At 38.5% G+C, this 24,550-nt stretch overlaps 2 protein-coding genes across 5 annotated transcripts in view; both read right to left on the bottom strand.

Moving 5' to 3' along the window:
• Positions 1 to 792: 792 nt before the first annotated feature.
• On the bottom strand, positions 793 to 4,116 carry LOC103710134 (growth-regulating factor 3). The gene is made up of 5 exons (XM_039129861.3): positions 3,626 to 4,116; positions 3,291 to 3,473; positions 2,094 to 2,388; positions 1,080 to 1,534; positions 793 to 975 (listed from the first exon to the last, which is right to left on the bottom strand). Exons 1-5 carry the CDS (start codon positions 3,822 to 3,824, stop codon positions 953 to 955), a joined length of 1,155 nt encoding a protein of 384 aa, XP_038985789.3. The 5' UTR covers positions 3,825 to 4,116; the 3' UTR covers positions 793 to 952.
• Positions 4,117 to 10,479: 6,363 nt separating this feature from the next.
• LOC103710132 (Galactose oxidase/kelch repeat superfamily protein) overlaps positions 10,480 to 24,550 on the bottom strand; it is a 28,014-nt gene continuing 13,943 nt past the window's right edge. The window contains exons 11-17 of one of the 4 annotated variants that reach the window (XR_015971847.2): positions 23,270 to 23,422; positions 22,572 to 22,672; positions 22,217 to 22,396; positions 22,014 to 22,117; positions 12,103 to 12,162; positions 11,914 to 11,998; positions 10,480 to 10,718 (exon numbers count right to left, since the gene is read on the bottom strand). Coding sequence is in view for 2 of the 4 variants with exons in the window: in XM_039129860.3 (XP_038985788.3) it covers positions 10,659 to 10,718; positions 11,914 to 11,998; positions 22,014 to 22,117; positions 22,217 to 22,396; positions 22,572 to 22,672; positions 23,270 to 23,422 (683 nt within the window). In the remaining 2 variants the exon portion in view is untranslated. The remainder of the gene's footprint in view (positions 10,719 to 11,913; positions 11,999 to 12,102; positions 12,163 to 22,013; positions 22,118 to 22,216; positions 22,397 to 22,571; positions 22,673 to 23,269; positions 23,423 to 24,550) is intronic. The other 3 variants (XR_015971848.2, XM_008795752.5, XM_039129860.3) reach the window with 3 other exon arrangements.

Genomic DNA, 24,550 nt, shown 5'->3' with positions numbered 1-24,550 from the left:
GGGATGGTTCCGCTAGGGTGTTGCTTCACGAATGAAAGAAAGAGCCAGTTGGGAGTTTGGGAGACAGGAAGCCATGCGGCTGTTTGGAAGTTGAGAAGACTTATGGAACAAGTTGAGATTTAATTTCTGGAAATGAAATGGAGGACTCGGCTTGGGGATGATCCGGTTATTGGGATGCTTTTGCTACTGGGACGGTTCTGCTGGACCACATGGATGGCCGTTGGGGTGTTGAACGTTGCAAATGAGCTTGGGAACGGACGTGGTCACGAACGTTGCTGATAGAAGCCACGTGCGGAGATGGGGAGCGTGGAACGCAGAGGCGACTCGGGCTGATGGGCGTTGGGCTCAAACTCAGCATTTTTGAGTCTCTTGAATTACTTGCACTCAAACATAAATAAAATATTAATTAATTAATTTCATTAATAAAGATTAGCTATAATATTAATTAAAATGGTATGAAGATTGTACTTTTGTGCTCTCATCATCCATCTTGGTATTGACTTTCTTCAATTAATTGTATGCTCTTATTCATCATCTTTGGAGGTGTTAAAGTCTGAATGTGTGGCTTGCTTTTTCTTCACATTTTGGTTGGCAGCTTTGGGATAAAGTGACTTGGGTTGCACTATCATTCCTTACACTATTAGCTTTAGCTCTACAGATTTTTTTTTTTTTTTTTGAAGAGAAAGACAGAAGCAGATTTGATCCATCTCTTCAGCATGAGACCACCACCTCCCCAAAATTATCAGTTGTCAGCAATCTTTCCCTAGAAGCCAACCAGAGAAAAATCAAACATTCTCCTGAATACCAATCTTCCATACAACTAAATGACAACCAACCAGCGTGCCTCCAAAGTGTAAAAGCATAAACTAAACAAACAAACGTTCCATACAGTGGACATACACTACCCGCAGACTTCCAGTCCAATAGCCCAAGACCCACTCGACAACAAATCTCATTTCCATGCAAAGCACCACCCTGAAAACAAGAAAGACCTCGTCTTAGCAGCAAACCAAGAACTACACAGCCATGGTTTGGAAACTGAGGTATAAGATTTATAGCCACTCAAGTGCTAATGCTACTTGTCTCTGATATGGATCCGTTAGGCTTTTGCAAGACGCTAGTTGGTGAAGGAGTTGAGGTTGATGAACGTAGCGCTTCGGCCAGTGGACCACCCATTGACGCCTCCCCATGGTTCCCCCATGATGACCAATTCGGCGGAGGTGGCTGCACCCGCCCATATCCATTGTCTCTGTTGCTGCCCGGTCCTGGTTTGTCATCATTTCCGGTGGACAGTTTCAGGGAGAAATCTGATGATAAATTTCCAGGATTGGAGATTGAGAGGTGAGTTGTAGAAGCTGCAGGTCTAGCATTGTTCGATGTGTCGGTAATGAGCTCTTGCTGTGATCTCGGCCAGTCATCAAAAAACCTACGAAGAACATGGCCATCCGGTTTGTCGTCATGAAACTCCGGGGAGAAGCAGCTGCCACAGTAGCTCTCTAGGAGGCTCCCATCAACTGTTTTAGCATCTGGCGGCCTACAAAACAATATGAGAAGCAAACAAAATACTGTTGGCTGCAAAAGAGCTAAGAGAATAGCTTACAGGACAATAAAATAGGATCCACTAGAGACGAAGAATACAGCAGCCTAAAATCCTTATTTGCAGGCAAAGTCATGAACATGTTCTGTTGAGTCAGTCACCAATTATATCGTTCACGCCTGAAAACTACAACCAAGGAAGAAGAATTGATGAAGGCCGCATTCAATTATTCAAAATCAAATGCTGCCCTTCTGACCTCACCTTGAATTAGTATCAAGCTGAGAAGAATAAACTACAGGTAGGATGGTACAAAAGTTGGCTTGCACATCTTAAGACGGTACAAATGGAAACAAGTAAAATCAATAGCAGAAACCTAGTTAACCCTGAAACATGATTGAAACTTGCAACATATTAAAGTCCTCAAACCACTGATAAAGAAATCAGAAGAACCACTACCAAAGAAAGTATAAGAAATCAACAGATGATAAATTTTCCCACTTATATAAAGAATACAGGAAGAAATTTCACCAGTGCCAGTGGTAGATGAAAATGGTACCTCTGGATAAGAGGGAGGATGTCAAGTGCAGTGGATGAATCAGATAAACTGAAATGGGTCTCTGTGGTCTTTGCTGAGGGCAAAGGGAGGGTGGTTTTTAAACCATTAATGGCAGTGGCTGTGGGGATTTCCACATGCTTTCTTGAACGGTTACGGCCTCGGTGCACATGGCGCTCGCAGTACTTTTGGCCCGTCACCACCTCTCTCGAGCACCTCCATTTCTTCCCATCTGTTCTCCTGCACCTCCCAGGCTCGGGGTCGACAACGTACCTTCCCCAGTACCCAGTCTGCAGCACTGTGGAGACCATATAGGCATCATATACAAGTCAAATTGATCTCATGAGTTTATTTTGAGATCTACAAAGCAAATTCCATTTTCAAATGGTATATAAATCTTGCATTGAGAAGACAAAGTAGAAAGGGAAGGAAGAAAATGTACCAAATAGAGCAGTATCTCTTGTTGCCAAACAAATAAGATCAATAATTAGCTCTGTAGAAGTGCTATGATAAGCTATTCACAACTCTGATTTTATGAACATATAACCCGCAATATACAAGCTCCTTAAGATATGGGAAGTTTCTTCCTAGGTTCTTATGATTTTTGGCTGGTGAATATTTCTCACGATTGCTTCTTTTTTCAAGAGAACTACAGATGTCCAAAAATCTCAAACAAGACCGGTCATTCTTTTGGAGTCAGATTTTTTATGTCACTTGCTTTAATAATGGTATCTGAGATCTGAAGCCAAGAGATCAGATTATGTAAACCCAACCCAGTTTATCCAGAGAAGAGAAAGGAATCAGGTAAGCAGAAACTTACATTAATCAGATGTCTGGGAAAAGAACATGAGGTGCGACCAACGTTGAACTAAGAAGAGGACACACTAAAGGGGAGACCAAGAAAGTTAGACTAACATAAGTGGCGAAAGAAGAACAGTTCATCTTAATGTCTGAGAAGAAAGTAGAAAATATGGAAAATAAAGGATACAAAGGGAGATTAATAATACCAGAAACAAGGGGACAGTAGAAGAAGAATTATCAGAAAGAGAAATTGCTTACAAAAGTAAACAACAGCAAAGTAATAAGAGTCATACAAAAAATTACTACAAGTACAGATCAACCAAGATCATACGATCGGTTTAAAAGAAATCATACAATTACAAACCCATCAGACATCAGGAGCAAGGAACAAGTACTCACTGGGTTGCTGGAAATGCTGGTAGTGATGGTGGTGGTGGTAATAGGGGGTTGCATCGAGGAGACTCCTCTTAATAGGTAGAATGAGCTCCATAGGAACAGAGGCCCCAGATATCATATATTTATATATCAGTGCCTGCAGCTCCAGCTCCTGCCACTGTGCCAGACTGAAGTATCCCCCAGCCTCTGCCCACCCACAAAAAAACACACATAAGAAAATGAAATCAGAAATGAGTTTAGAGAACCACCTCATACTGACTCAAGAGTAGAAACAACTGAAAGGAGGACAGGCAAAAACTCCACTTCTGGTGGAATCCTTTAGAAAGAAAGCGACTTACTAGGGACAGCAGTGGGTGCTGAGATTGGAGATGAAAACAGGGGAGACGTGTGGGTGGTGGTCTTGCGTTCAGCTGCAAACAGATGTAGAGCTGAGGCAGGTGGCTGCTGCTGATCCCCGAGCTGGAGCTTTGGGATTTTGGCAGAGTGCTCATCCTGCCGGTCTGACTGCTGTTGAGTTCTCCATTGATGGGATTCCATGAAGGCGCACTAGGGAGCTGAAAGGATGTGGCTCTGTTTCTATATTGGTTTGGTGGTCAGGCTTTATATAGTTCTCAGATGTTTGATGGGATGGGGACTCTTGGAGATTTTAGACGAGATTGCTGCAAGTATGGAGAAGAGAAGGATCTGTCCCTTCTGAAGGGGGCCTATGAAAGATCTGTTTCCTCTTTCTTGGATTGCAAAGCTGCCAATCTCTCTCTCTCTCTTTCTCTAAAACATACACTTGTGCAGTGGGAAAAGAGCATGGACGCTTAAGAAAGGGACACCCAGGCAGACAAATACACATGGAGTGAGAAAGGGAGTTACTCCTACCACCTGCTGCTTTTGCTGGGAAGTGACAACTGTTAATTATACTAATGAGAGAGAGAATAATCGGACGTGGGGGGGGGGGGGGGGGGGGGGGCGGTCTTTTCCCAGAGGGAGAGTGAGAGAGAAGTGGTCGGCCTCGTTGCCAGAGCCTTTTTTTCAGAGAAAAATCCAAGAGTCCAGCTAGTGGCAAAGGGCAATTGTGGCAAAGCCTCCATGGTAGCCATTTAGTTCCGACTTAAATTATCTACTAATGGTTCAAATTTTTATCATGTAGTTTTGTAATGGCTCTGCCTTTTTAATGACAAAAACTTCCCCTTTGGTCTGCAGCGACATACTTGTTATAAGTTCAAAAAAAAAAAAAAGAACCAATATGTTGTAGATAGATGAGAGGTATCAATTGCTTAAGCTCAAATTGTTGATAGTCTATGATGTATCTTGAATATCCTGGAAAATCATACTTTTTGAGCACTAAAAAACATGCTGAAAAATACTAATGTAAAAAGAATACTAGAGTAAGTTCGAAATGAAATTGGATCTATATCTTTTTTTTAATTGAAAAACAGAAAAAGAGGAGTAGTTGTCATAATTCTTTTATACTATAGCATAAATAATTTCAAGTGGCATGTATATCTCTATCTAGGTTTGAATGTTCTTACATGTAAGCTCATCTTCTCATGTTTGGCAGATAAAATGTGTCATGTAGATTGCCAAATCTTTTTCTTAATACCAAGTATTTTATATAAGAGGGAGCAGCTTGCTATAAGATATGCTAATGCTGTCTAATTTTATTACCAATCTAGCAGTAATCTCTGACCAAGAACTTTTATTCTATTTATAAAATTATCATATACCATTTTTTTTTCATGCAGGCCGATCTTCATTTAGTCTATGTTAGCTTAGTTGCCCCTTTCTCCGCTCCAGGGCTTGTTCATATATTTTATGATATTAATTGTACCTTAACCTTTATTAATTAAGTTTTGGATGGTCAACAAAAAGGCTGCTGACTCTCATAATGACTTGGATCTGGCATTTAGATATTTGGATTGAGATGTGCTGCAGCCAAAAGCCTCTCTTGGATAAACTTGCTTGCTGATACTCGCATTAATTTAAGATAACAAAACAAACCATAACAAGCAGTAAACTTTCTGCTATTCCCGCAAGAAGACACGTCAGATTAGTATTATATTTTGTGGCAGTCGGCAACAGAAAAGTTCTTTTTTTTTTTTTTTTGGTAAAAGAACAGAAAAGTTCTTCGTAAATGGAATCTTAAGCCTTCTCAGTAGCCGAGCCGAGCGGAACCGCGGCGCGGGCTCAAAAAAGCATAGAAAACGTGGATTCCACGGACCGCGTCGTACGCCCGCTTCCTCATTCAATTATAGGTGAGCTTCGCTGACTGGGGTGCCCACGTCTTGGCTGGTTATTTACTCCCACGCCCACCGAATTTTTTTCCTTGCGCACAGATCATTTCTTCTCTTGCTATCATGCGTCCCACTTTCCTTCCTCTATACTTTTGCTTGTCTCTACTTACCTATTGTATTCTATTTTTAATATAATATTCTTAAAATTATGTATCTACACCTGCTTTTGTGATGATTTATGGAAATACCGTCCATTTCTAAGAATTGGGATCTTAATAGTACATATTTTGTGCTATATAAAAGTTGTACAACTTCGAATTGCCACTTTATCATCAAACTATGGAGACGAAGGACTATCAAACTAAGATTGATGAATCACGTCGTGTTATATACCATACACAGTGTATTGTCTTTGGATATTTGACAGCTGTCCATGAGCTGATGGCCATCCAAAGCTGTACATCTCTATATGGTATAAAACATACACCATGGAAGATCTCAAAAAAAAAAAAAAAAAAAAAAAACACCAATCAAACAGCTAAAAGAGAATTCTTAATGAAATTTTGTTTTCATTTGAAATCAACAACTCAAGTGAATACTCCCTTTCTTGGCAGCGCTATCTCCTATTTTGTTTATTCTTTGCTCTGTCTAATTAAACTACATCTTGCTAAGGAAGTATCAGTTAAGGTCAATGCTGCTCAACTGGCCAACTTGAAGTCGATACCAATCTCCAATGAAAGTGTCAGCGAATGTTGATTAAACGGTTGACTCTAAAAGTTTAGGTTAGTGTCAATAATGTATATTACTCCCTCAAATGCGTCCTAGATTATATAAGTGGAGAGATTTGGAGGATGCGGGTTTATCCTCGGGTGGCCTTGTTTTTATAGAAAGTGGCATGGGGATGTCTACCAACCAGGAGCATGTTGACGGAAAGGGGTATCAGGATCACTCTGAGTTGTGGTTGGTGTCAGAATGAGGAGAAATTCATCAGTCATATTTTGCTTGTATGCCTGTGGGCAGCATAGATCTGGAGTAGGGTAGCTTTTCCATGGCCCCAGGCCATCCGATCTATAGACGACCTCCTACGCTAGCTAAGGGAGGCTTGGCAGAGCCCAAGGATGATAGAGAGGGGGTCACATGTGCCTACCTGACATATCATGTATGGTTGGACAATAACGCTCGGGAGTCATCGAGGAGCATTGTGGAGAGAGCCTTTCTTCAAGCTGCTGAGATTACCAGAGCCACTGCGATGGCTTCATCTGAGATGGCTAGAAATATCTGAGACCCCCGCTCTACTGATTTAGCGCCCACATACGTCCTTGTTTCTTGAGAGCCCCCACCCCTCGATCATCTTAAGGTGAACATTGATGGTAGTGCTACCAGTGATGGACACGGATTAGATGTGGGTTTTGTGATCAGGAGTTATGACTCACATATTATTGTTGCGGGCGGGTGAAGCACCGATAGGCTAACAGCTATAGGGGCAAAGTTTAGGGAGGCATGAAAAGGCATCTCCTACGCGAGATGGAGACTGAGGATGGAGCGCATCATCTCCGAGGGATACTTGGCCACGGTGATTGACTAGATACGAGAGGAGACACGGAGAGGGATGGGAGTCCTCTACTTTGCAACATTCGTCGAATAATGGGAGCCTGCAGCGCCTTTCAAGTAATGCATGTGTATCAGAAGGTGAACAGAATGTCAATTGGGTCGTCTCCTATGCTGCACAACATTCAGGAGAGATCTTCTGGACACACCAGAGGGTCCCTTCTTCACAGTTGTGCCAGATTATCACTCTTGATTCTGGTGGCTACACCTATACAAGAATAAGATGAACGCCGTTGTACCCAAAAAAATATCTTATATTAAAAATAGTCTAAATTAACATACTATTTTTGTTCCTCGCAAAAATATTGTTTTTAGAAAAATATTTTTTTTGTAACAGCCGGTCCAATGAGGACCTGGGCCTGATCCGTTTGACCGGGCCGGAAGAGAGAGAGTTCGAAGACCCGAGGAGACGTCCACGACCGTCCGCTCCCTCCATTTAATGCGCTTCCACTTCCCACTTCGGCTCCCCCAAAATCTCTTTTTAAATAATCCTTCGCCGCAAGCTCCTTGACCCCTAATTCATTGTTTCCGGCCGGATTGTCACCAGTTTTGGGTTGGGAAGAAGGCCCTGTTCCGGTTTTCAGTTTCCCCTATTCTTTTTTAGATTTGATAACCGACCTTATTCTCTTCTCTCTGGCCACCATCGTCACTGCCGTGTGTTGATGGAGCTCCGAGCTGGTACCTTGAGACGGAATGCCGGATCTCCTGCTGCCGGCAAGCAATGGAGACGCGATTCAATGGTAAAGAGCTGCTATTCCCCATTTTGGTGATTTTTCATTGCCGGACACCCATCGTCGTCAGTGGTTCCCTTGCACGACCACTGCCGAACCACCGGTTGTGCCGCCGCGCCTCACCAAACCATCGTCCTCTCCCTTCTACCTTTTCCTTTGCTTTAGAAACGGGGCACAGGTATTTTTCCCCTGTTTTGCCCAGAGAAAAGAAGAAGCCGAAGAAAAGAAATAAAAAAAAGAGAAAAAAAGAGAAATTTAGTTTCTCTCGCTTCGCTTCCTCTCTCTTTCGACCTCTACTGAGGCTAGTCTGTCACATGAATATTCTTGGGCCGGATCGACTGGAATATTGAGCCCTCCTACTTGGCCGACCCTAGATGGGTGGGACTAAGAATTTTTTATTCCTAAATTAAACATGATTAAATTCTAATAAAAATGTAATTTGAGATATTAGGTTTTTAAGGAGAAACTTATGATTAGTTGGATTTGTTTGCTCATTGTTTATATAAGATAACATAAGGAATGTTCAATCTTCTCAAGATTTTTATTTATGTAATATTATTTTTTAGTATCAAATAAATTATTAATCAATTTATATGAGATTTTAGTTGATGTAGGTGCTCTTTTTTGCGTCCATGTGATTCACATATGGAGCCCAATCTCTCACTATTTTCAAACACCAGCCCTATTTTTTCTGAACCTTCTCATTATCGGAGACTTGTGGACTCTTACTTTATCTTACCATTACTAGATCAGACCATTTTATCTTTTCAATATTCTCAGCTAGTCAATGCATGCCCCACATTAGTCCCAATTGGGAAGCTGCATTTTAAGTGGTTTACTTTATCAAATGATCACCAGGAATAGATCTTTTCTTCTCTTCTTCCAACCCATTATTTCTTTTTACTTATTCGAATTCAGATCGGGCTCGTTGTCCTACTTCTTAAATCTAGCTATGGCATCGGCTGCATATGAAATTCAATGGTTAAACTTGTTGCTTCAAGATTTGCATGTCCCGCGACATATAACCACTCTGTGACAACCAATCAACTCTAAATATTGCACACAATCCTACCTTCATGAGCATACCAAGCATATCGAACTTGATTGCCACTTTATCTACGAGAAGATCCAACTTTATCTCATCAAGACAACTCATATCTAGTCCAATCAGTAGATTACAAATCTATTCACCAAGCCTCTTGGCCGAGAGCAATTCAAAAGTTTCGTTATCAAGTTGGTTTGTGATCTCCATTCTCCACTAGACCATCATCTAGCCGTTCATCAAGTATTAGATAAGAACAATATATCCTTTGGTTATAACTATTGAATCAAAACAAAAAACTCATCATTTCTTATATGGTTGTAACTAATATAATTATAACACTTTCTTATCTTAGAAATTTAATGATTCTACAGGTGTAACTATCAAACAAAAGAATCCTATGATTGTAACCATGTGCCATTGTATACCCTATATATATTTTTCATTGAAAATGATAATCTAAGCAGTCGGACAATTTGTCTTATTTCTTTACAAAACTCCCTTTTAGAAGGGCAAACATATACCACATTTCTTAAAAAATATAATCACACCTTTAACCTCCACCCTTTCCTTAGATCTATATCACATGTGCAATACTAGAATTAAATATAATAAGGTTCATGAAGATTGAGGCTTAAGGGCTTTTTCCACAACGCACGAGTCCAATTATAGCCGATCAAAAAAGAAATTGAAGTCGAACCGGTTAGTCTTTGTACCTTGCCACCATGCACCCCCATAAAACCCTCCTTGAAAGTTGAAAGTGGTATATCGTATAAAAACCTTGTTGGCGGCTCTTAAATCGAAATAAAATTGAATAACTCCCACCAATTGTTTGATTAGGTAAAATCCTATTTCCATTCCAAGTCCAAAAGAGAATAGAAATACCCCAAATCCCCCAAAACCCAATCCCGATTTTCCTTAAGTATTCAAATCCCATTCCGATTTGATTCCCGTCGCAAATCAAATACACCTTAAATGTTGTTTAATATGAGCTTCATAAATTTTAAGCATTTTACCAATAATATAAGAATTTTCATCATGAACCTAACTTCAATATCTAGATGCTATATTTGTATATAATTCTCTTCTTTTTCCTTTTAGTTTGGGGGTTATAGCCCTTTTCTGAATCTTTATGTAACCAATGACAATGACCCGTCCATGGTTTGGTTTTGTTGGGGGCTACGTATTACGTCAAGAGGGACAACAAACCCTTTCATTTCTTCTGGTGAGGGGCATCACAATTTACTGCATGACCTCCATTAAGAAAGTAGCACTCTGGGCTTCTTTTGCAAGCTGCGTTGATCATGCTGCTTCCAGCTACTTGTAAGAGTTTCACATTTGAAGCCTTTGTAGGTTAAAATAGCACGCATTCTTCACGTCTCCTTGCCTTGTCTCCTTGCCTTGTCCCATATATATTGATATACAGCAAACATTATAGAAAAATATTCTGTAGGATATCTAAAGTAAACAACCTTACACACGGATGAATAGTACTGCTGACTGTGTCAGTGCATGCCCACTGACATTGCATAACACTGGGTAATGTATAAATAACATGCCTCCAGAGAACTCCAAGCAGCAGTACATACAGGAAGAGGATTTTTTTCTTTTATAAAAATAAGAGCATCATAACTCTTACATAAAAAAAAAAAATAGATTGTTTCACAAAGCAAAACAAATAGGTTACAATTATAATACAAAAGCTGCTAATCAAAAAGGAAATATTTCTAGTTACTTTCACAACTCCATAGTGATGGTCTATACTTCAATTTGAGATTAGTTGTTTGTACTCATTCAGCAGCTTGGGAATGTCATCCATGCGCAACTGAATTGGAGCAATGCAAGTATAGCGAAGAAACATTAAATCTTGCTTTCAATCAATAAGATAGATTATGAAAATATGTTAATACATACTGAAACTTTCATGAATTAGGTAAAAGAAAATAACATATGCGACCAAGGTTTACCGAACCAGTAACAATGATAGGTTCAGCATGATACAAGTCCGTACTATACCGTTTCGGGGCGTATTGACAGAGAGAGGGCCAGAGAGAGGGAGGAGAGAGAGGAAAAGAGAGAGAGAGAGAGAGATAAAGAAGGTTGCTCCTGTTTCATTTTGAAATAAAGGAGGCCCTATAATTTTTTTAAACTTTTAAATTGAATTCGGCAAATGGCAAAGCCTCTCTCTCTCCCTCAGCCTCCCTCCCTCCACCTCTAACCTCTCTCTCTTTCTATTCCTCTCTCCTCTTGTTCCTCTCCCTCCATTTTGTTCCGATGGACCAAACCATGCCGGTAATCGACCGGTTCAATTTGGTACACCGGCCAGTTCAACATAATTCAGAAAACCTGGAATGCAACTGTTGAAGTATTGAACAAGAAAACTTGACCATAACACAGCACCAACCGTTTTATCACATACCAGATTTGTAAATCACATGTTTCAATCTATTCAAATCCATTTCCATAAATATTTATCATTATGAAGTCCAACTAAAAGCTTTCTACTTTTATCGAGATTGTTGTCAATAATTATATCCACTCCTTTGACCTTTTGACACAAACCAGCCAGTAAGTTCTCGAACAATTGGTCACTTTATCCTTGTGATGCTACTTCTATTACGCTAGGAGCTGAAAGTGGTAGATACCCAGGCTGTGAGGCTGCCATAGGTGCCCAGGCGGGGCCTCCTAGGTGGCGACCTTTGACAACACTATTCTTTGCTAAACCAAAGGATCTTTGGCATATGCCAGAGTAAGTCATAGAAAGTAATAGATGACTGCCACTATGTCAAGTGATTATTCAGCATCTTGTACCATCCAGCAGCGGCCAAGAACAGATTTTAGGAATATCAGTTTTTATTTCTTTTGCCATTATTAGCTCCGACAGAAGCATATTTTCAGAATGTATAGTAGTAATGACAAATTGAGGATTCAGGTCAACACCTGAAGGACAGAGATATGATGTCTTATGGAAAAAAAATGAATGTAAATGGCAGTAATATATAAGATATATGGACACATACCTGAGATGCACTTTTCAAATGGAAAAAGCGGTAGTCTTCTCTGGGGAGATTGGATGTGGTAAATTGTGAATCAGAGACAATTCTTCTGCCACAGTTGCCAATGCAAAGAATAAGCGGAAACATAATAACTTACACCTAGTTATGAAGCAAACAACATGAAGCATGAAAACTGTAATGCCATACGCTAACCATGATATTGGAAGAAGAAACATCAGCCTTTAAATAGGAGAAGAGATCAACAGTTGAACACTGGTGATGATCACAAACTAAATTTAGTTTAACTTGAAATAAAAATAGATTGCATGTTTATGTCTAAGAGTCGAACTTCTTCCTCAGCAACTCAAAACTGTACACATAAAGCCTGATTATGAACTAAAGCACCTTTCATAAAAGACTAATCAAATATATTTAGTCTGCTATGAAACTGTATAATCAATCCATTACAAATCCGAAATCAACCAAAAATATAATTGCACATAGAATGATGCAGCAGGAATAGAAAAAGAAAAGCTGCTCTGTCTGTGCTGCGGAGTATAGTCAGATCTGGTCACAATGTTTTTTTTGTTCTCCATTTTCAACCGAGGATGGTCTCAAAATAGCAGCAAAGCGTAAAAAATAAGAAGAGGAAACATATGGAGAGAGAAAGAACAATCAATGGATAAAAGAAGCTGAGAGAGAACAGAGGAAAAGAGAAAGGAAAGGTGTTAACCAAACTTCATATAGAGATTCCCACTTCATATTCATGATTGCTAAACTCTCCTTTTTATATGATAAGTGTAATATAGCACTTATAGTAAAGACACCTAAAACAAAGAAGAAAAATATAAAAAGATTATAATCCAGCACCAAAAGCCTCCTAAATCATAGTAAAATAAATGAAAGATAATAGAGTACTGTTACTTTGAGAGTTACCCAAATTTAAAGTATCTAAGCTTTAAATTTTCAGCTATCAGTTTAGGGTCTTTTCTAACTGCTGCTTTAACCATCTAAGATAGCCCAAAGTACTCCTGTTGCTGGTGATAGAACTGCATTGGAATTTTTAGATCGAGTCAGAAGCTTTGGGTCCCCGATCATGATCATCTGGCTTATCTGGAATAACTGTTGTATTTTGTGCTTTGACATTAAATAGTTTAGCTGTTATCCTGAGCATTATGTCCAAATATGGTCTTCATAATATAAGATGACTGGCTGTCATTGCAATGACATTATAAGGCATTTAATATTCAAATTGTCCCATAGAAAAATAGGCCCACTCACAGGTTGTTCACGATGAGGCAATTATGTAACCGTGCCCCTTAGTATAGGCTTCTTTTATTTCATTTTCAAATTTAATTTTCCAATATACCTAAAAAGGCCATTCTAGTGCACGAGGCTCCTACGGGGTTTGGGGAGGGTTAGATGTACGCAGCCCTACCCTCGCATGCAAATTAATTGTCCATGTCTCGAACTTGTGAAACCCAGGTCATAATGAAGCAACGTTAACTTTTCACCAAGGCCCATCCTCTAAGTTTCCATTTTTCTATTGAAACAAAATCATGCATACTCCCACCATCAGGATTAGTTAAGTCCAATTTTTGCTGAAAGTCATTGTCAATGTAAAGGCATTTGTGCACTCCAAAACTCCATTATTCATCATCCGTTCAATAGCCTTAGTCCCTCTTGTGAATACATCATTTCCATCCCACACACCAATTTGTGTTCATGGCTTTTATCTATGACTTGTATAAAAAGCGGAAGGTCAAATAGTCAAATGGTGCTCGCCTCAATCAGGTTCAGAGAGTGGGCCTGACCAAACTGTATTTGGGCTCAATTATTTCATGCATTAGTTGTAGGTGAACTAGTTAGGTTACTCGAAGATGGCTATGCTATGAAATCAAATCATTTTTTAGTTCCTCCACTCCCTTCTCCAATCCATTTTGTCGTCCTCTGCTCCCTTCTTGAGATGATGGGTCGTCCCACCCTTGCTCCATTCTAGACTTCTCACTGATGGCTCCAACAACTTGTTCACAAACACAGTATTGCGGACTATACTATCATGTACCAGTAAGTAGAGTTGATCATGCGCCAGGCCTCAAGCCTAAACCATGTTCATTTTTAGTCGAGCTTTGGGCCGGGCCTATTTAAAATTTGACATTTTCTGTGCCCAAGCTCAACCCATGATCAGCTTTATCGATAAGGTATGGTACCAAGTGGAACCAACCGACACTCAATAGACAAAAGCATACCAGTTGTATACCTGATTCAATGTTTTTTGTCATTTTCTATTTTTTTTAATTTTCAAAATTTTAATGCTATCCCAAGGTTTATAGAACTTCAAATTATGATTTTAAGGATATTTTAATGTTATTTTATTTTCTGTTGGCGTAAATTTGCTTAATGGATGAATTTGTAATAATTAAATATATATTAGTTCTAATTAAACATATGTTTCTAATAATTAAGTATAGATAATGTAAAGGCAAAACTTCATAGAAAACCCTAAACTTTATGACCCAATTTACCTTAAACCCTAAAATTCAATTTCTAACAGTATGGCTCCTGAACTTATAACCCGTTAACAGTGTGACCCCTTCATCACTCAAGCGTTAAATAGTTAACGGAAAAAGGCACGTGCGCCTCGCACGTGCCCTCTCAGTTTACTTACATGGCACTTCCAAAAGGAAGTCCATGTTGTTTTATGAAATCACGGGGAAAGGTTAGGGTTTTTATTAGACATTTTGGAGCAAGCGACAGAAAATCTAACGAAGAAAGGCCAACATTAAAAGAAGATAGCACCAAAAAGTAGAAAGCAGGGGAGCGAGCATTTGAAGCTAAATTATGGTATGTGCTTCAACTCATCAAGGCTTTCGATTGAAATTTCTTCCATTTATGTTTGATGGTTTGCGGGTTTTTTATCTTTGTGATGTCAATGTATAAATTACTCTATTTAACCCTATTCGATTCCACAAAGTGCTGTTGTGATGTTCCCTTTTTTTATTTGTGTGGCCCATAATCGCTCTGATTATTTAACTCTATATGGCCTGTCATTGCTCTGATTATTTAACTCTGTGTGGCCTGTCATTGCTCTGATTATTTAACTCTTTGTGGCTTGTCATTGCTCTGATTATTTAACTCTGTAAGATCTATAATTGCTACAGTTTACTATAGTTTCAGTATGTGTGCTGTTGTGATGTTTCGGTTTTTTTTATTGAACTCTGTGGGGCCTATGTGTTAATTGTGTGATGTGTTATTGGGTTTAAGATTACTATATTTTGTGTCCTGTGTATAAATGAGTTTTGAAGTATAAATTTGTGATATTGTACTACTTACTTTGTCACTGACTGAGCTTATTATGTTTCTGTTATTATATAGACATGTATCCTGGCTATGACTACTTTACAATATAGTTCCATCACGGTGGCTATTTTGTGGATGAACCAAGAAAAAAGTATCCAGATGCTATATTGATTGCTGGGATGATAACAACCCTGATGAATTATCTTTACTAGATATAGATGACATGGTGGAACAGTTAGGAGAGCAAGGGTCAATGACTTATTGGTTTAGAATTCCTAGTAAGGATTTAGACAATGGTTTAGTGGCTTTGAAGAAAGATAGAGATGTAGTTAATATGTGCTCCCAAGTTCCCTCTAGTGAGGTGGAAATCTTTATTGAACATCAGTCTTGTATTCCTTCAAAAAAAAAGCTAGAATTATTGACGAAGGTGAAAAGAAAATCCCTAACCCTCCAACCAATGATCAAGTAAAATACACACCCCTATTGCTTATGAGATAGATGAATATGGAAGTGGATGTGAATCTTATTAACCGCAACTATAGACAGCCTATGACCTATACGGATACGGATATGGATATGGTACGTCTGAGGTATCTTTTGGTGGCTACTACTTTACGCAGCACGAAGCATCTTACATGTCGGATTTTGCTGCCGGCATATTCGAATGGGCCCCTCCACAACCGTATTATCAGCCAAAGAATACCTCTCAGAGTCAGAGCTTCAACAAAAGATCCGAGAGTACTTAGAACCCGGTGCGTGTTCCTTATAAAAGGAACGTACAAGACTACGCCGCTTTATTAGAGAAGTGGGCTGATGTGCCTCCTAATTATGCTAATGATCTGAATATCTACGAAAGGCATCGCCACTCGACCCGATTTTAGATATCGGTATGTATGTTGGACTTTAAATATATGTAATTGCTTGTATTATTTTTTAATTTTTACGTCACTACTTGATTTGAGGTATTTTATGTTGTTCGTTACAAAATGCAATATCTCACTAATCATTTTATAATTTGTATCATTTTAAAACAATAAGATGCATCATCTAAGTTAAACTGGGATCATAGAAACATCAAAAATATCAAGAAAACATAAAAAAAATCAAATTAGACTTAAGATCGTTGAAAAAGTTCAAAAAGAATGATTACAATTAACTATTCTTAAAAAGTCTATAAAAAAAAAGGCATGTCGGTTCGTTAACCGACACGCCCTACCTATACCGGTTCAGAACGAACCGACACGCCCTACCTATACCAGTTCAGTACGGTGCCAAACCGGTACCAAACCGTCCTAGGCGCCGACCGGTATGGGTGTCGGTACCGGTTTGGTGGACCTTGCTCATAACATATGGGTTTGGATTTAGACCTTGTTATTTATATACATATTTAAATAATTTTGGGATGCTCTTCAGGTTGAGCATTAAATTCTAGATACTGACAAAACAATCTGCATGGGCAATCCAAGTGCACATCAACTAATTTCTACATATCACCAGCTTCCTTATTGATTTGAGGATCAATACATGAAAAAGTAGAGGCTTCAAAAAAGACAGTTCCTAAAATGAATGTGCTGTGATCATGGCAGAGAAAGGATTGGAACATTTTACATAGAAGGTCACTCAATAATTCATAAATCTTAACATTTTTCATAACAACCTCTAATTTTATGTTGATTTCCTTGAAAAGCTTCCTCAGCGCCACATAAACATTGGGCCATGATCTAGTTGCTTTACTCCCAACTGACGCAATCAAAAAGAAGGAAAATTGCTCAAATTTTGTTGCCAAAAGTAAAATCAGCTAAGGTATCTTTATTCTCTACTTCCAGCTGGGAAATGTGAATAGCAACAAAATATTAGTAGAAATTAGAACTATGAAGAGGATGTAGGACAAATGAAAGGAAAAGAAGAGTAATTGAAGGGGCAGAATTAGTTGAGCATGAAGAAATGAGAAATCAGGAAGAGATGTTCGATTGCTAGCTTCTCCTCTTTAAAGCTTGAAGGAGTAGAACAAGGGAGGCTGAACCAGACCGAACTGCCCGGTTCGGCCCGTACCGAACTGACCCAATGGGAAACCGGCTCGGTTCACCTATTGGAATCGGTTTCGGCTGGTTCGAGTCGGCTCCGGCCGTTTCTAAGCGAAACCAGCCAGAAAAGGCCCGAACCATTCGAAACCAGCTCGAACCGGACAGTTCGCATCGAGTCGATCCGGTTCTGAATCGAACCTCCTCCCCTTTTTTTTTGTTTGCTGATTAAAAGATGTTGGAAAGGCCCATTTCTAAGCTCTAGTTTTCTCCCTTTCCCTCACGGCGAAAATCATACCGATTCAGCACAATTGAAGGAAAATTCAAGCCTAAATAAGGTGTACTTCCTTTTTCCTATCTCATTCCCTCATTTTTTGGGGGCTTAAAAAAATAACTCGAAATTTACAAAATAAGAAGAGATCATGCCAAAACTTTTAATTTGGGCTTGATTTTATTATATGTTTAGATCTATGGATGATCTACACGATGGCTTAAAAATTTTTAATTTTTGCATTATATATAATTTTTAAAAATTAAAAATATATTTTTGAATTAAAAAAAGAAACAATATATCAAAAAATAAAATTTAAAAAAATGTAAAATGATAAGCGTAATTTCTGAAGTAGAAAACAGATTTTCTGAATTTATGATATTTAAAATATTTTTAAATTTAAAAATTATTAAAAATATATAAATAAATAAATAATATAAGTATTATGTATTAGATAAATCATATGTATTTTCTGATGTAAAAAAATTTATCTTCATCATCACAAAATTTTGCTATTTTTAAATAATTGATAAACTGATGTAGTTAATAAACCTGTAGGAATAGAGCCATCAAGAAAAAAGGAGCCAGAATGTAACATTGGTTGGGATTATGTGCAAATGCTCTCGGATTGGCACCATTAGAAGTGCAAGTGGTGCAACACAAAGTTCAAGAAAGAAGAGGTAACCAGATGCCGAAAATGCCTAGAGAAGGTTCGGTAATTGATGAATAAGCGCTTCGCTGATTTCAAAGCAGTGAATAAGAGGATTTCCAAGAAGCTGAAGGTGGACTGCCGAGCGGCAGAGCTACCTTTCTATCACTTTAGAGAGTCAAAGAAGGCGTCCGCTTCAAATGATGAGGCATAGATACAAGCTGTCATGCAAACGAGCTTGAATGATCAGTGGCAGTAGGATGAGGTAGTCAGGCATAAGGCTCGATTTGGGCTCTCATACTACGAGTCAGGCCTCAACGACCTTGTATATGTTTACTACAATCTAAGGTTGAGATTGAAGTGCATTCAAAAGAAAGTGAAACTAAAGTACATAAATTCGATCAATAGTGTTTTCGTTGATGATGAGAATGATCCTATGATTGGATAGCTTGTTAGCAAGCAGCAAGAGCCGGAGTTTGATGAACGAAGATCGCCTCCACGACCGACTAGTTTCGTAGCTAGCGAGGCTAGGGTCAATGCAGTGCAATGGGTAGAGAGCAATATTTCACGCATCTTTCTAGCTGATCAGCCATCCCCATAAGAGAGCTTGTCATCACATGACTCCTTGTCTGAAATATCCTCTCAGAGATATGATCGAGAAATACATAGACGATGCCACTACGCTATCCGGTCGACTTGGTCAGGAGGACGACATATATCCTCCTAATATAGCCAGGCAGATAGGAAAACGAATGGTAAACATACAACGAGTGGCACGAAGGATAAAAAGACAATTGTCTAGCCCACCAAAAAAATAAGAGACACTTGCAGCCTCAATAGAGAGTGCCGAAGAACTAGTTCACTCAGATTCAAAGACCAGGAGCAGCAGTTCTAGTGGTCATGGATCTACTGGCCAGGAGTTGAGGACATAAGACCACCATTTATGAGACAGCTATAGGATGGTCTTCGATTCACCGGTGAGTCCCAATTTATGCATGCTAGATAGGATAAGGACTACGGTGCATAATTTGGTAGAGCCTGCAAGAATCCAATTGCATATAAAAGATGGACTCCTCGAGGTCATTCAGGAGGGCATGATATAGATGCAGATGACCTCGCACGTAGAGTAGAATCTATTTATCAAGTTTCGAGTCGTATATTAGATCCTATTATCTACAACTATAGGCATCCTATGATCCATACGAGTATGGATATGAACATAGTACGTATGAGGCATCTTTCGGTGGCTACTACCCTACGCAGCCCGGAGCATCTTACGGATCGAATTTTACTACCGGCATATTCAGATGGGTCCTCTTCACGTTGTTTTATTAGCTAGTTTATCAGTCAGAGAATACCTCTCAGAAACAGTGCTTCAGCAAGAGATCCGAGGGTACTTATAATCCAAAGCGTGTTCCTTATGGGATGAGCATATAAGACTACAATGCCACTTGGTTAGACGAGTGGGTTGATGTGGCTCCTGACTATACTAATGATTCAGAAATCTACAAGAGGCATCACTACTCAAAATTTTAAATATCGATATGTATGTTGTACTTTAAATATATGTAATTAATTGCATTAGTTTATATTTTTTAGCTCACTACTTGATTTGAGAATATTTCATATTGCTTCTTGTAGTATGCAATATCTCACTAATTATTTTATGATTTGTATCATTTTAAAACAATAAGATGCATCATTTAGGTTAAACTGAAATAATAGAAACATCAAAAAACATCAAAAAAAACATCAAACTAGACTTAAAATCATTGAAAAAGTTCCAAAATATTGATTATTAATTCAATCAACTTGAAAAACTTCACAAAAAAATGAAGCCGAAGCGTACTGTGTCGGTGCAGTACCAAACCGGTACCGTAATTGGCACGCCCAAGCATATTGTGCCAGTATGGTACCAGTTCGGTAACGTATTGACCCATCCACCGACCAGTACAGGTTCCGATACCGGTTCAGCAGACCTTGGAATAGAATGATTAGTAGGAAAAAGTAAACTAAGCAATGTACTCTAGATCTCAAGTCTCCCAAATATTACTAAAAAGGGAAAGTAAACTAATGTATCTTTTAAATATCACCTAAATATAGAGAATCTAAATGGAAATCTCAGAAAAAGAAACTCAATTTGATGTTCAGATTTTTCCTTTAAAATCTACTGACATTCGAGGTCAATGTCATCAATGCTCAGGTGAAGCCCAAAGATCTCCAAATAGCCAACTTTAGAAAAGAGTTAGGAGCATGAATAGAAGTTGAATCCAGCAAGAATTTTTTCTATAGTTGGCAATTGTGGAACTGACCTGCCAGTTTGACTATATCTAACCTCCTTTTCACACACATAACCTGACAACTTATGTTCATGCATCAGGTACAGAATACAGAAGCCTAAACCCCTATTAGTTTGGGCTGAATTCAGATTTGAGAATACAAACTCATTCAGCATAAACCTAACTCACAACATATACTGTTAAAAATTAATAAACTAAACTCATGCCTAAGCCCCCATCTCTGTGCCACCTCTCCTGTCTACCTTTGATATCCTCTCCTCGACCTCCCTCTCCTTTCTTCCTTGCTCAACCCTGCTCTATCATGCTGTGCTTTCCCACCATGCCACCACCCATCACCCTGAACTCCTCCTTCCTCCACTTTCCCCTATTTTCTCTTAACCTCTCCTATGTTTCAATTTCCTCGCCTCCTCAAGACTACTTTCTTCCATGGTAACTAGGTGGAGTGAGCTTGATCAAGCATGTCTTGAAACTTGTTTCAATCCTCAAACTCAGGATCAAGCTTGGCATTTTTCCTATTTGATCAAGTTGATCAAGCCTAGTTTTGACCCAAGCTGAACAAGAGCCTGTTTCCAATAGCATGATACCATCAAACAAAGTAAGATTTAATCCAAGCCTAAAACTTAAGACCTCGCTTAAACAAACACATGATGGCATGGTTCACTAAACATCAAAATATGAAAGTCTACACCTATGTTACCCATCACATCATGAACATAAAAATGTGACAAAACCATGATATTATTTTTAGCCATTGGACTGATTTCAATGACCGGTTATTAGTATACATAATTTTGATAACTATATTTGGGGTCCTAATTAAGCCAGCCTGAACAAGCTGTGGTCTTGGCTTGGAATTAACTTTGAGCCCGAAAACCAGAATCAAGTCGGCTCAGTTACATCCATTTTGAGCTTGATTGGGTTCAAAATCAAGCTGAATACGAGCCATTCATCGGCAGATTGAATTGATTGCCAAATTGAATAGAAACCTCCTCTCTGGGCCCAGCCACTGTCACATCATCTCACCCTGATGCCACACCACTTCACCACACCCATCACCAACCATTAGCACAACTCCAACTACTCCTTTTCCTCTTACTCTTTCCCCATTTCTTATCTTAACCTCCCCTCTGAGTCAAGGTCAGCTCAACTGACCTACTAACAAATTCAGTGCAAGTTGGGCTGGCCTCTAGCGGTCATCCAAGACCAACCCTTTTCTATACAATGAGTTGCTACATTAAAGTGAGGTGAGCATTTTTAATAACAAAGTACATAATTTTAGGTGCCCATCGTTCCCTCTTATCATAAGCTCAAAGGGCTGAAGACAGTTGATGTGCAGTATTATTTCACCGTCACGACTCACGACAAAATAAACAATCTTATATAACTAGATAAGTTATGTTTACTTTATCCACTTGAAAGTCAAGGTTTAGAGCAAGGTGACCATGTAAAGTCATACCAAGCATTAATCATCAAGCTTGTTTGAACTACAATCAAAGTAATCTGAAACAATAATCTCAGTTGATCTAACATATTCAATAAAGAGGAAAAGAAAAAAAATGCAGAAGTGAATTAAAAGAGCTTACAAGTGTTTATGAATTATGAGACGTTGATAGTCTCGCAGCAATGGTCCTAGCTCCTGTAGTTGTATTGAACGTTCTGAAGATTTTCTCCAGTGGTCACGAAGTGCCTGCACTTCAGCTTTAATAATTAAAAGAGAAAAAAAAAACTTTATTCTAAAATGAAGAAAAGAAAGATAACAAGTAACCACAAGTCAAAAAAAAAATACCTGAATGCATGCAACCTGGTCTCTAGTAGGTAGTGTTTCTCCAGCCAACCTTGATGATAACTCATGAAGTTCTTTGTCCTCCATTTCATCAACAAGATTTACTTGAGCTTTAGAAGAAGAAATTGAAATTCCTAATCTTTTTTGTAACTCTAAAATTGGAGATTGTTCAGTTTGGCTTTCCTGCAAAAAAAAATATGGCAGCAAAATACTTCTGCCACAATTAGCAATGCACCATCCCGCTTGATCATAGTCACTAATATAAGTGCTTATAAATGTTAAAAACCACACTATCTGAAGTATGCAGACAGAATGGATACTTATTATAGACCCTGAGTTTTACATCATCCTTCATTACCTTTGGTAAAGACTGTGGTGAACCACTTAATGTTGTGACAGATTTGCTTTCTGGAAGAATATCTGGAGGAGCTGAGAGTAATCTTTTTGCAATAGAATCATCTGCAAAAGCATCATATTGGAAGAGAACTCAGACGTACATAATGTTCTTAGATCTTCTGTGAGAATTACAAATAACTATTGACACCAGACAGAGCAGATGATGATTAACATGGAAAAGATCTAAGTTACAGGACTAATTAGGAAGATAATTGGGATAGCCACTGGAAAGATGGAATGCTAGAGTCAGATAAAAACTTAGGAAAGAAGCTTGGAACTACTTTTTCAACAGTTTTTGTTTTCAAGCATGAACTGCCTATGATTCTTCATTTGGAAGCAGGACATAAAGACAGCCATCCGATCAAAGCTGAAAAAGATTGCAAATTTACAAATCTGTGACCATGTCCTGAGAGGACAACATGCAACAATGCTGCATACAGTCACAGGTATATCATCATCAAGTCAGATACAGTTGTAATCTGCATCATCAAAAAGAACTGCTTCTCTTACCCAAAAATAGGAACTGCTTCTAAGCAGTTCAGTAAATATAATATGGAACTGTTTTTTGAAATGGCTAGATTAAATTGGTCCAGTGGCTTTCTTTGTAGAAAAAAGTCGCACAAGGACCATTCATCTCACCACATTAAGAAAAGTTAATACCTTCTGGAACTAGCCACCATAAATCACCAAATGTAGACTTTCCATCAAAGCCCCCAAATAAAAGATAGCGAGCACCAATGCAAGCCATGGAATGATATGCTCGAGGCGGAGGAAGTTCATTACTTGTAGTCAAGAGCTTCCACTGCACAGAGACTGGAAGACATGTAGTAAGACAACTGCAATGTAGCTTTGAAGGCAAAAAAGGAAAAACAAAAGTATGATGTTGGACACTCTTTGCACGCAAGAAATGTTTTCTATCTAAATGATCCCATGTATGGAAGGAAGTGAGATGTTTTCCTATCCAGATGACCAGAAGCATGGCTACAGGTGAAGCAAAATGCAGGACAAAGAACCAAACAATATACACAAGAAAATCAAACAGTTAGGAATATAAGGAATATATATATATATATATATATATATATATATAGATATATAGATATATCAAAATAAATGAAGACAGCGACGAGTTTATCAAAATAAACACTACAAGTCTACTGTCTGGTGCCCAAAATATAATTTTCTATAACCAATAACAGAGTCACATTTATTTTAAAACACCTAGGTTAGAATAAAAGACAAAGTAAGATCCTATTGTATGTTGACATTCCAAAAATCAGCGAAACAAATAAAAAAAATATTTTCCATTAGGTCTTTTAGATGAGTCATTGATTGTAAACCAGAATACAGACAAAACTTGTGCACCGTCCAGGTTTTTTGATCTTATAACAAAAGTCTACACAAAACAGCTAAAATATCTAATCCATGAAATCTTATGTCACTCGGGATTAGCACTAAAAAAAGAGAGAGGAAAGAGAGATACTACAGAGACAGAGAGAGAGATTGTTCTCATTCCAAAAGGATTAAGGCTTCACTCATACTGATGAAAAATCAATAAACAACAATCTGAAATGCAATCTACACCATTGATCATGATCTCTGCAGAATAAAATGTATAAAACAATATCCAATAGATTTGGATGCTTCCATACAATAAATCATGCAAAATATCATTACCAGGTCATGTAAATGGTTAATTTTTGGATGACTTGACCCCTAGAATATTTAGTTTTTCTTTCTAGGTAGTTTTTGTGATGTAAATCAAGATGCACAGTGTGGATCCTCCATTTAAAAACTCTATGTAAATTTATGTACATGTAAACATATATAACACACATGAAAACAAGTGTGTGCCTGCACATCTTTATGCATTCACATGCACACAGACACAGACATGCACTCTCATGAGTCAAATCATGAATAAGGTCCCTTGGCTGCCAA

Source organism: Phoenix dactylifera, chromosome 12 (genome assembly GCF_051530095.1).
Source record: "Phoenix dactylifera cultivar Ajwa chromosome 12, Ajwa_hap1_PhDact_Kaust_v1.1, whole genome shotgun sequence".
Lineage (NCBI taxonomy): Eukaryota > Viridiplantae > Streptophyta > Magnoliopsida > Arecales > Arecaceae > Phoenix > Phoenix dactylifera.
Note: the sequence above shows the minus strand (reverse complement) of the source record. Positions and strands in the feature narration are given on the sequence as shown.

Excerpts from the sequence above, each read along its gene's own strand:
- LOC103710134 (XM_039129861.3), bottom strand. The coding sequence starts at position 3,824 with ATGGAATCCCATCAATGGAGAACTCAACAGCAGTCAGACCGGCAGGAT. Across the intron at positions 3,474-3,625 it reads AGCACCCACTGCTGTCCCTA|AGGCTGGGGGATACTTCAGT; the intron begins GTAAGTCGCTTT and ends GTGGGTGGGCAG. Across the intron at positions 2,389-3,290 it reads CCAGCATTTCCAGCAACCCA|TGCTGCAGACTGGGTACTGG; the intron begins GTGAGTACTTGT and ends TGGTCTCCACAG.